The sequence below is a fragment of the Dendropsophus ebraccatus genome, chromosome 4 (assembly GCF_027789765.1).
Source record: "Dendropsophus ebraccatus isolate aDenEbr1 chromosome 4, aDenEbr1.pat, whole genome shotgun sequence".
NCBI classification, from domain to species: domain Eukaryota; kingdom Metazoa; phylum Chordata; class Amphibia; order Anura; family Hylidae; genus Dendropsophus; species Dendropsophus ebraccatus.
The window spans coordinates 20,506,485-20,519,757 of NC_091457.1; the positions used below are offsets into that span (position 1 = coordinate 20,506,485).

Sequence of the window (13,273 nt, forward strand, 5' to 3'; positions counted from 1 at the left end):
GTATGTCCTGTATATGTAGTGTATAGATATAATGTATAGTGTATGTACTGTATATATAATGTAGAGATGTAATGTATAGTGTATGTACTGTATATGTAGTATAGAGCTGTAATGTATAGTATATGTCCTGTATATGTAGTGTGGAGATGTAATGTATAGTGTATGTCCTGTATATGTAATGTATAGATATAATGTATAGTGTATGTACTTTATATTTATAGCCGGGAAAGTAAATGCTTCCTATTTTCTCACCTACCCCCATACTGTATGTTCTGTAATGTATAAATGTAACATATAGTTTATGTCCTGTATATATAGTTTGGAGATCTAATATATAATGTATGTACTGTATATGTAATGTAGTGCTGTAATGTATAGTGTATGTACTGTGTATGAAATGTAGAGATGTAATGTATAGTGTATGTACTATAAATGTAGTATGGAGTTTAAACCTATAATGCATGTACTGTATATATATATATATATCATGCAATGATGTAATGTATAGTGTATGTACTGTATATGAGGTGTAAGAATTTTATTGATAATGTATGTCCTGTATATGTAGTGTAGAGATGTAATATATTGTGTACGTACTGTATACGTATTTTGGAAATAAACTGTAATTTATATACTGTATATCTAATGTAGATCTATAATGTATAATTTATGTTGTATATGTATTGTAGAGATGTATTCTATAATGTATGTACTGTATATGTAATGTAGAGCTGTAATGTATGTCCTGTATATGTAAAGTGAAGAAGTAATGTATAATGTATGTCCTGTATACAGTATGTAGTATATGGATGTAGATATTCTGTACACACTGTATATGTATTGTAGAGATGTAATGTATAGTGTATGTACTGTATATGTATTGTAGAGATGTAATGTATAGTGTATGTTCTGTATATGTAGTGTGGATATGTAATTTGTAATGTATATACTATGTATATAACGTAGATGTGTAATGTATAGTATATGTGCTGTATATATTGTAGAAATGTATTCTATAATGTGTGTACTGTATATTTAATATTAAGATCTAATGTATAGTTTATGTACTGTGTATGTAATGTGGAGATGTAATGTATATTATATGTCCTGTATATGTAGAGCCGGGAGGTAAGTGCATGTTATTTTTTTCACCTACCCCATAGTATATGTCCCACATGGGCTTTTCCCACATCTATCATGATCCTAAATTGTCTTCTGTATCTGGTTTTGGAGAGTAATAAAGTTCCCCCCTAGAGTCCATGTCCTTCTAGAGATATTGTCACCAATTCTAACGTCATCGGAGCGAGCGGATCCCGTGAGCACCTGGCAGAAGAGGATCCACAGACCGAAGACCATGAAGAGCGGACCCCCAAGTACTATCAGATGTCTTCAGCATCACCAAGGACACCGACACCTGCAGGAAGGAAACAGGAAGAACAACATGGACGGACCCCTGCACAACAAGCCAGTAGGCTGGCACCACCACAGGTAGGTGGAGGCGCTATAAGATCTGCGCTGTATGAGGCATGTAGGAGATTTGTTACACCGGTGACCAGATTTCCTCCCATCCATGACCGCACCAGCTCCTAGTGCTGTGCTGGATGAGAGAGAAATAAACTGATTTAGTGTTTTTTATTCCATGCCTCTAATAATTCCATCCTTCTGGTACTATATACAGACTTATACTCTGTGTATAGTACAGGAATATATACCGGTGATTAGATTTCCCTGGGTCACTGACAATGCTGTCATGGGTCTGGGGAAAGAGGTGAGAGATGGCCGGCTATTAAGGGGTGGAGGAGGCCGGATTTTTATTTTTTTTTTAACCCTCATTATCTGTTTTCTACCTTCCATGAGTCCGTATCAGTGTGATATCCCTGTTCATGGACCCCGCAGCTATGGCCAGCATCTTCATATCTTCTAAATTTCCAATTTCGGCTCCCATGATGGGGTATTAGGGGGGGCTGGCCGGGCTCCTTTCAATAAATTATTTGACGATATTGACACAAAATGGCGCCGGCTGAAGAACCCGTGGTCAACGGTGATCAGGTAAGTATAGATGTACAATACTTCTGCTGGGGGAAATCAAGGGGGAGATAGGGAAGGGGGGCAAAAGGTATTTGAAACACATTACAAAGTTATATAAATCTGTAATATGTTTCAATTACTAAATAATTTTCGCTGGAGTCGTACTTTAACCCCTTAAGGACCTGGCTCCTTTTGTTTTTGCACTTATGTTTTTTTCTCCTCGTGTATAAAAGGCCATAGCACTTGTATTTATTCACCTACAGACCCAAATGGCGTCTTATATTTGGGAAACCAATTATACTTTGCAGGGACACACTTTCCATAAAATATAACTGCAACTCTCCATGTAGAGGCCCCTGGCTTCGCAGATACTTTGAGGTGAGCTGGGAGCAGATATCTGGGTTCCCCGACTGTACCCCTACTGAATCTTCTTTTCTTTCCGTTTCTTCCCTTTCCTATCTATATGTTTGTTTTTCTTTCCTTCTGTGTTTTGTGGTTTTTCATAAGTATGACTTATTGCTTTACGCTTGTTCAGAGAAAGACCAGCAGACTATATGACGTAGTAGTGTATTACATGTCGTAATAACCAAAGGGTTTTGTTCCTCTTTCTCGTGCCTTATTGTTTGAAATGCAATGCCATTAGCCTTATTCTGTACAGGCTTTATGTTGTTTTGTATGTATATTATGCCTTTCTTAAAAAATTTTCAGGATGTGATTGAAAATCCGTGCCTCTACATAGTAGTAAGGTCTATAAATAGTATCAGGCCCCTCTGTGCAGTCCCCATATAGCATCAGGCCCCTCTGTGCAGTCCCCATATAGTATCAGTGCAATGTAACACAGTAAGGAGAAAACGTATTACTTATTAAATGCTTCTATATAGAGATAATAAAGCTCAGCCTGCACCCCCAAAGCCCCATAACTAAAATATATTTCCCTATACAGAATACAAACAATTGATTCTTAACAATTTCCCCCAGTATTGTTAGTAAATTATATGGGCGCAGTTTATTATATCCAGTTTCCATCTATTTTATGATCCCACCGGCAGCACTTCTGCCCTCAGGTGGTCCCTACACTTATAACACTGTATATGTAGCCCAGGATCCATGTGGTGTAAAAGCTTTATCACCTGCAATGTATAGTCAGTCCCTGTAGAGAAGCCCCTAGCAGACAGGTTAGAGGAATTGGAGGATAAGAAGAATAATAGTGTTAGTGTAGGGACCCATCTGAATGAGGTGGCCGTGACGTGGCAGATGGGCTCGTACAATGTGATCAATTGTGCGCTAAGAACCTCACTCCTAGGAACACTCATTCCTGATAATCGGCAAAAGGACCAGTGATCAGCTGATCAATCACCAACTGTAAATGTGCGGCCAATAACCATGAACTGTTGGGCCGTCTATAAGGGTTCGGCCAATGCAGGAATCAGGAATTGATGATCACTGCACATACGCAGGGGCAGACGCAGACTGTATATTGTGTGTAGGGCCGCAAGACAAAAAAGACGTTAGTGAATATTGTCAGAAAGATTTAGTAGGAATAGAATGGCAGCTTGTATAGAATAATAAGCTATTTCTGTCAGAAGGTTTTGTAAATTTTGGGATGTAGCAGTCACAATTATAGGACCTGTCACCGACACCCCCTTACTGGTAAGGCTAGGTTCACACTGCGTTTTCAGCATCCGTTTAACGCATCCGTTTTTTGCAAAAAACGCATGAAAAACGGATTGCAAAAAACGGATTCATTTGTGTGCATCCGTTTTTCCATTGACTTCCATTATAAAAAAAAACGGATCCGTTTTTTTTGGCGGACCAAAACGGACCAAAAAACGTTGCTGACCCTATTTTTCTGGACGTTAAAAAAAACGGATCCGTTAAACGGATGCTGAAAACGCAGTGTGAACCTAGCCTAATCAGCAGTCCAAGGAATTCAGATTTTTCTATGTTCTTTTCCTCTTGGCTCCTCTGACACCTGATGGAAGCAGAACTGGCAGTATGGAAGCATTTTATTCTCTTCCAGAATAGAATGGAATTCTAGTGATCTGGGATGGAAGCGGGATCCTTGGTGACACAGACAGGACTCATTGGCCTCCAGTCCATGACACCTCTCTCTCTCTCTCTCTCTCTCTCTCTCTCTCTCTCTCTCTCTCAGTGGTTGGTGTGTATTAGAGGTCACTCTCTTTAAACTACTCCCTACCTCTACGCACAACAGAGATGGTTTACTTAAAGGGGGTTTCCATGCTTAAAAAATCCTAGCTGTTTAGAAGACGGCATCAAGGCCCCATAATAACCAAAGCTCTATTTGCTGGGTGGTGATCGGCCACAGCTTTTATTTCTCGGGAACCAATCTAACTGTAACCACCTGGCAGGCAACGTCCACCTCACATCTCTGTAGCACACAGTGTGGTGATGATGGACTCCCACCGCTCACGTCCGACCTGCTCCCCCCATCAGATATTCTCCTCCGCTGTGACTGACCTGATACAGCAAATTATATCACATACATTTATATTCTCTCTCTCTCTCTCTCTCTCTCTTTCTCTCTCTCTCTCTCTCTCTCTCTCTCTATATATATATATATATATTGTAAGGATCGTCCCGGGGGATGGTGTGTTTGGACACAGTTCACAGCAGACTTGGACTTGTAAAACAACAGCTTGGCGTTTATTTTCAGCATAAACAGTCCGTAACAGAAATATAGCAACACTGTGCTTTAAGAACAAAACAAAAGGTCTTGCCCGTCTGGGCGCTAACTAACAAAAGCAGGTTACCTCTCTGACACTTCAGTCGGCAGTATTGCAGGGTGTGAACAGGCCCCAGCAGCGATAGAACTCCTTGCTCCCAGGAAACACAGCATGCAGGCTGTTCACCCTGGCTGAGAGCCCCCACCTGCATCTCTGTGGAGCTCTTACCTTCTCAGGCTGATTGCTCACCTGATGGCAAAACCCAAACTGGATCGGGGGGAGGGAATGGCAAGTCCCACTACCAAAACCTACCTGCCATTCCATGTAAATCCAGGCCCGGTAAAAATAAATAATAACTCAGCAGCATAACACTGCTGAGCAACAGATCCCTCCTGGACTTACCATCTCACACTATGCATCAGCCTAGGTGAGATGTACACCCCCTCGAACACATCTCCTGTGACATGTCTACATATCCCCCCCCTCTTTTTCAGACCGGAGGGCTGAGCGTTTTGTCCCCACAGACAGTGTACCCTTGATAGGGCGTCAGCATTCGCCTGTAATTTCCCTGGCCGGTGTTCCACAGTGAAATTGAAGTTTTGTAGGGACAGAAACCACCTAGTCACCCTTGCATTCTTCTCCTTGTTTATTTTCATCCATGTTAGGGGGGCATGGTCTGTCACTAACTTAAATCTCCTGCCTAGTAAGTAATACCTCAGGGATTCTAGGGCCCACTTCACTGCCAGACATTCTCGCTCAACTATGGCATAGTTTTTCTCGGCCGGGGATAGCTTCCTACTCAAGTACATCACCGGGTGCTCCTCGCCATTCACAACCTGTGAGAGGACGGCACCTAACCCTGTATTAGAGGCGTCTGTCTGTACTAGAAACTCTCGCCTAAAGTCAGGGGTAACTAGCACAGGCTGTTGGCACAGGGCAGACTTAAGGCTTTGAAAAGCCTTCTCGGCCTCTGGAGTCCATGTCACCATTGCGGACTTCGCACCCTTTGTCAGGTCAGTTAGTGGGGCTGCAACTGAAGCAAAATTTGGCACAAACCTTCGGTAATAGCCCGTAATACCCAGGAAAGCTCTGACCTGTTTCTTTGTGAGGGGTTGAGGCCAATTCTGTATTGCCTCAATTTTATTTAGTTGTGGTTTCACTAACCCCCTTCCAATAATGTAGCCCAAGTATTTGGCCTCCTCTAAGGCTAGTGCACACTTCTCTGCATTGATGGTTAACCCTGCATCACTTATGGCATCTAACACCGCCTGGACCTTACAGAGGTGACTTTCCCAATCAGGGCTAAAAATGACCACATCATCAAGGTAGGCAGCAGAGTAATCCCGATGTGGTCGCAGGATCAAGTCCATCAACCTCTGAAAAGTGGCAGGGGCTCCATGTAACCCGAATGGCATCACTACGTATTGGAAGAGCCCATCAGGGGTGGAGAATGCAGTCTTCTCTCTAGCCTCAGGAGTGAGTGGGATCTGCCAGTAGCCCTTAGTGAGATCGAGGGTAGTTATGTACCTGGCATTACCCATCCTTTCAATCAACTCATCTACCCTGGGCATGGGGTAGGCATCGAACTTAGAGATCTCATTTAACTTTCTAAAGTCATTACAGAACCTCCAAGTTCCATTGGGCTTTGGGATTAACACAATCGGGCTGGACCACTCGCTCTGGGACACCTCAATGACTCCTAGGTCAAGCATACGTTTTACCTCGGATGATACCGCCTCCCTCCGTGCTTCTGGTATCCTATAGGGCTTAAGGTTTACTCTGCTTCTAGGCTCAGTTTCCACATGATGACTAATGAGATGCGTACGCCCTGGTAGGTCAGAAAACTTGTCTTTATTTCTCTGCAGGAACTCCTTAGCTTCCTGCTTCTGGGACACTGATAGGGTGTCACCAATCCTGACCGGAGGGATTGGTGGTGACAGATGACCAACAGGCTTTGTCGCCACCAAGGATTCCCTGTCTTTCCAGGGCTTAATCAAGTTTATGTGATAAACTTGGAAAGGCTTCCTTCTACCTGGTTGGTGTACCTTGTAGTTGACCTCACTGATCTTCTCTACAATTTCATAGGGACCCTGCCACTTTGCTAAGAATTTGCTTTCTACCGTGGGAACAAGTATGAGTACCCGGTCACCTGGGCTAAATGTCCTGATTCTTGCAGAACGATTGTAAATTCTGCTTTGGCCCTCTTGCGCCCTCTGGAGGTGTTCCCTTACTAGGGGCATTACAGTGGCTATACGGTCCTGCATTTGTGCTACATGCTCTATAACACTCTTGTATGGGGTGGACTCACTTTCCCATGTCTCTTTCGCTATATCCAACAAACCCCTAGGGTGACGACCATAGACTAATTCGAAGGGAGAGAACCCTGTGGACGCTTGGGGTACTTCCCTAATAGAAAACATCAGGTAAGGTAGTAAGTGATCCCAATCACGACCATCCTTTTCCACCACTTTTTTTAACATATGTTTCAGGGTTTTATTAAACCTCTCCACTAACCCGTCTGTCTGTGGGTGATATACAGAGGTACGTAGGTGTGAGATTTTAAACAGTTTGCATAGCTCTTTCATCACCTTTGACACAAATGGGGTACCTTGGTCAGTCAAGATTTCCTTGGGGATCCCCACCCTGGAAAACATATAAAACAATTCCCGTGCAATTGTTTTAGAGGCAGTGTTTCTTAGGGGTACAGCCTCAGGATAGCGGGTCGCGTAGTCTAACACAACTAGAATGTACTGGTGACCCCTAGCTGACTTTACAATGGGACCCACCAAGTCCATTGCGATCCGGTCAAAAGGTACCTCTATGATGGGGAGTGGGACCAAAGGACTGCGGAAATGCGACACTGGAGCGCTAAGCTGACATGTGGGGCACGACTCACAGTATTTTTTTATGTCAGCATAAATCGCAGGCCAATAAAACCTCTGGAGGACTCTCTCCTGCGTTTTATCTGTCCCCAAGTGGCCCCCAAGGACATGATTATGGGCCATGTCGAGTACCTGACGCCGGTACGACTTAGGCACCAGGAGCTGTTCCACAACCTCATCATTAATTTTAGTGACTCTATAGTAGAGATCATTAGCCATAGAAAAATGTGGAAACTTTCTCTCAGCTTCTGGTTCCTGAGGTACCCCATTCATAACAGTGACCTGCTCTCTCGCATTTTTGAGAGTGGGGTCCTGTAATTGTGCAGTACCAAAATTATCCCTAGACACCTCTAAGTCTGGAACATTCTGCGCAGTGGGAGGAGCCTCTTCCTCTCCAGCCAGGACCTGCAAAGGAAAAGCATCATTTTCATCCTGTACATTTTTATCATTTACCGTGGGTAATGCAATAGACTTAGGGGTCTCCTCACTCCTTTCAGGGGATTGTTGTTTTCCCCATAGAGCCCAGAACAATGGAAAATCACGCCCCAATATCACATTATGCATAAGATTTTTAACCACACCCACTTCATATTGTACAGCGCCTAGTTCAGTCCCGACATTAGCCCGTACTATAGGGTAAACCTTTGTATCACCATGTATGCATACCACACTCATATGTCTTGCTGGCACAAAGTCCCCAGTCACCAGACTGGCATGCACCAGGGTGACAAGGCTTCCTGAGTCCAGCAACGCCTTAACAGGAAAGTTATTTACAGTAATGTTGCAGATTTGCGGTTCAGTCTCTAGTCCAGTGACCGCAACAAAAGACGGTTCCGCAAATAGCGACTGACGCCGGCTAGCGTCACACTCCATGGGCTCAGTGGTAAGAGGGCAATGGGCAGACATATGTCCCGTCTCATGGCATCTCCAGCACTGGATAGGGCCTGGTCTCCTTGGCAGGGAGTCCTTTTTAGGGCCACTTAGCCACCGGGGACCATCACCAGTCTTTTGCCCCTGAGACACCTCCTGAGCGCTCTTCCCTCTATCAGCACCCCTCCACACTCCCCCAATAGATGGAAGTCTCTTACCAGCTGATGGCACAGATCTGGCACTCCGGGGAGGTGACGGTGCTGAAGGAACATCACGGAGGTAGTCCTCAGTCGCCTGGAACCTCTCCACAAGGTTGACAAGTTCGTCGGCACTCTTAGGGTCGCCTTGTCCCACCAAGCGTTGCAGATCAGCAGGAAGTGCACGGAGGTAGCGATCCATCACGACCCTCTCTAGGATCTGGGCAGGAGTAGAAGTGTCTGGCTCCAACCATTTTCTTGCCAGATGAATCAGGTTGTACATCTGGGACCTCGCTGACTTGTCCAGACTGTAGCTCCAGTTGCGGACCCTCCGGGCACGGACAGCAGCAGTAACTCCTAGTCGGGCGAGTATCTCTGCTCTTAGCCGAGCATAGTCCTTGACCTCTTGCTCACTGAGGTCATAGTAGGCCTTTTGAGGTTCGCCTGTTAAATAGGGCGCAATCACTTCTGCCCACTCAGTGGAGGGTAGCTTTTCTCGCTCAGCCACACGCTCAAAGACAGTTAAGTAGGCCTCAACATCGTCATCAGCAGTCATCTTTTGCAGCGCACGCTGCACAGCTCTTCTTACAGACAAAATCTCTGGCGCGGCTGCTGCCACCAGCTGGGGATTAGCACCTGCAGACGCCTCTTGCTTTGCTATCAGGTACTCAATAAGTTTCTGTTGTTGAGCCATCGCCTGTTCATGGCGCAGATTAGCGGCTGCCTGATCCTGTTTAGCGGCTGCCTGAGCCTGTTGTTGTGCGGCCAATGCCTGTTGTTGTGCGGCCAATGCTTGCTCATGGCGTAGGTTAGCGTCTGTCAGAGCCTGTTGTTGCTGCCGATTAGCCTGCTCATGGCGTAGGTTAGCGTCTGTCAGAGCCTGTTGTTGCTGCATATTAGCCTGCTGCTGTTGCACACTCACTTGCATTAACTGCTTCATCATCTCCTCCATGTTGCTTGACTGTTTTTGGAGTGAAGCCGCAGCCTTCACCCAGGACATAAGCAGCTGTAGCCAAGTTGATGCACACCGTTGCTCCTAGCAACCCTTTTGCCCGCTCCGCAGCACCAATTGTAAGGATCGTCCCGGGGGATGGTGTGTTTGGACACAGTTCACAGCAGACTTGGACTTGTAAAACAACAGCTTGGCGTTTATTTTCAGCATAAACAGTCCGTAACAGAAATATAGCAACACTGTGCTTTAAGAACAAAACAAAAGGTCTTGCCCGTCTGGGCGCTAACTAACAAAAGCAGGTTACCTCTCTGACACTTCAGTCGGCAGTATTGCAGGGTGTGAACAGGCCCCAGCAGCGATAGAACTCCTTGCTCCCAGGAAACACAGCATGCAGGCTGTTCACCCTGGCTGAGAGCCCCCACCTGCATCTCTGTGGAGCTCTTACCTTCTCAGGCTGATTGCTCACCTGATGGCAAAACCCAAACTGGATCGGGGGGAGGGAATGGCAAGTCCCACTACCAAAACCTACCTGCCATTCCATGTAAATCCAGGCCCGGTAAAAATAAATAATAACTCAGCAGCATAACACTGCTGAGCAACAGATCCCTCCTGGACTTACCATCTCACACTATGCATCAGCCTAGGTGAGATGTACACCCCCTCGAACACATCTCCTGTGACATGTCTACAATATATATATATATATATATATACTGAAGCAAGAAGTGACCGCTACCATACCACACACAGCGCTTTCTGTTACACTACCAGGGAGGATTAGATGGACGGACTAGATTTGTTGTTAGTGAATAGGTCCAGATACTGGAACATGATTTTTTTCTTCACATTGTTGGTTTGTTTTCATTTTATGTTATTGTGGGGGCGGCCATCTTGCCTGAGCTCTTTCCAACAGACATGGTTTACGGACATGCTTCATGGACATCCCCAGCCCCTATTCTCTATACATAACTTCTATTAAAAAATCTCAAGTCTTTTAGTATATATCAGCTGCTGTATGTCCTGCAGCATTTGCCGTATTCTTTCCACTCTTCACACTATATATATATATATATATATATATAGTTATTATTATTATTTATAAAAACAAACTATTAAAGAAAATATGATTTTATTTTTTTGTATATTTCCAGTGACTGGCAGCAGTAAGAGGAAAGTCGCTGGTTACTGTGGCATCTAGATGGTAAAAGCCGTGTGCCAGTTACTTCCAGTGTCCAAACAGCCTCAGTGACAGAACTGGGTAGAGACTTGCTGTAATGTCATCCATGGGGCCATCTGCGGCCTCTGAGGCTACAATGAGGCTACACTGGTATATTCTGCCATAGACAAACTGTAAGAGGGAATCAGCAATGTACAGTACACGGCTATACACATAGTATTACAGCATACTGACCAATGCATAGTCCAGGCCTCTAAGGCCGTGTTCCCCAACTCCAGTCCTCAAGGACCAATAACAGGACAGCTTTTATTATATCAGAGCTCATCAGTATTTGTAAGCTGAGCTGTGATTGGTTACTATGGACAATAAGGAGAATCTTACTATAAGACGGCTGATAAATCTCCCCAATGGTTTTCTATCACCTATACATGTAGAGTCAGTCCTTGTGGGAACCAAAGTGAAGCCGCCATTATACTGCTTGTAATCCATATCCCTATAGACCATAGAGGTGAATGGGATCACTCACTGATCACATGACCATTGCCATGCATGCGGCCAGGGCAGCTGAGATGTTATCAGTGACTGTTGCTAGGAGACAGAGAGAGTTGTTTACTGGACCAAGGCAGAGCGCCAACATGGAGGACCAGGAGGAGATTGTGAAGAGAAAGGCAGCGAGGAAGAGGAGAAGACTCATCTTGGACTCATCGGACAATGAGAAGACTTCAGTGACGAGCAAAGGGAGGAAGAGGAGACGGGAAACCTTGGGCTCTGAGAAGACACCAAGATGCACCGTGGACTCATCGGACGATGAGAAGACTTCATTGAAGAGCCAGCGGAGGAGGAAGAGGAGCTCTGAGAAGTCCAACCATGGAGAGAACAGACAGAAGAAGGAAGACATGGCGAGGAAGAGAAGACCCATCTTGGACTCATCGGACGATGAGAAGACTTCATTGAAGAGCCAGAGGAGGAGGAAGAGGAGCTCTGAGAAGTCCAACCATGGAGAGGCCAGACAGGAGAAGAAGGAAGACATGGCGGGGAAGAGACAGGCCAAGAAGAGGCACATCCTGGATTCTGCAGTGGAAGAGAAGAAGCCACCAATGAAGATCCAGAAGAAAGAAGAAAAGCAGGAAGACCAGGCCGGCTCAGGTACACCCCTATATGTACACGTATATATGTATATGCCTGGGACATATGGGGGTTATCATGTACTCAGCACATTATGGCTATATTCCCAGTACAGCAGCATAGTGGGGACTGGCGGCTTTTTCGTAACAGTGATCATGATGTTACCAGACGGCCGCCATTCCTATCTATGGTCCTGTAGTTGGCACATGGCCTATATGATACAACTATAATATGGGGGGGGGGGGGGGGGGTTACTATGCTGAATGTTTCTCAACTATTGCTCCAATTTCTCCAATACAGCGGCCACACTGCCACCAGATTACTTATGTATTTTACAAAAAGACGAGGCCTAAGGTAAAGAGGTGTGACCTAAGGTAAAGAGGTGTGGCCTATGGTAAAGAGGTGTGGCCTAAGATAGAGGTGTGTCCTAAGGTAAAGAGGTGTGGCCTAAAGTAAAGAGGTGTGGCCTGTAATGTACCATAGAGTCCCCACATTGTGACAGTAAGTTATTATGTGATGTATAGATGGTACACAGCGGTTCCTGCAGTATAACTTTTGTTATTTGTTGATATAAATCATTGGCTCGATAATTTTTTGCTTTTTTGTATGTTACAATGTGTGACCCTGAAATGTCGTCCTTTCTGCTAGCAGCCCACTGGATGGCTAAACAGAGAAGGAGCAGGGACGTAGATGTTAATAAATTATAATAAATAAGTTATACTAAATCTTTTGAAACTATCTATCCTCCGGCTCCTTGTGCAAATTCAAAGTGTCACTCTGGTGAAATGCTTTTTCTTTTAGATCAACTGATATTAGAAAGTTTAAAAGATTTGTAATTTACTTCTATTTAAAAATCTCCAGTCTTCCAGTACTTATCAGCTGCTGTATGTCCTGCAGAAAGTGGTGTATTCTTTCCATTGTGACACAGTGCTCTCTGCTGCCACCTCGGTCCATGTCAGAAACTGTCCAGAGCAGGAGCAAATCCCACATAGAAATCCTTTCCTGCTCTGGACAGTTCCTGACATGGACAGGGGTGGCAGCAGAGAGCACTGTGTCAGACTGGAAAGAATTCACCACTTCCTGCAGGACATACAGCAGCTGATAAGTACTGGAAGACTGAAGATTTTTAAATAGAAGTAAATTACAAATCTGTAGAACTTTCTGACATCAGTTGATTTGAAAACGTTTTTTTTTTAGCCAGAGTTCCCCTTTTAATGTTACAGGTTCCCATCAAAACAGAAGAGGGCAGGGGAGCATCAGGATAATAGGGGCAAAGCCTAGCGGCTGACACCGCACTACTGATACCGGGCAGATGTAACACATAAGATAGGAGGTTACTGATGGATAGATGAGACGCT

At 44.7% G+C, this 13,273-nt stretch overlaps 1 protein-coding gene across 1 annotated transcript; it reads left to right on the plus strand.

Annotated features, from left to right (window-relative positions):
• The first annotated feature begins 11,425 nt into the window (after positions 1-11,425).
• LOC138789211 (protein FAM133A-like) lies at positions 11,426-12,268 on the plus strand. The gene is made up of 2 exons (XM_069967820.1): positions 11,426-11,936; positions 12,216-12,268. Exons 1-2 carry the CDS (start codon positions 11,426-11,428, stop codon positions 12,266-12,268), a joined length of 564 nt encoding a protein of 187 aa, XP_069823921.1.
• The last annotated feature ends 1,005 nt before the right edge of the window (positions 12,269-13,273 follow it).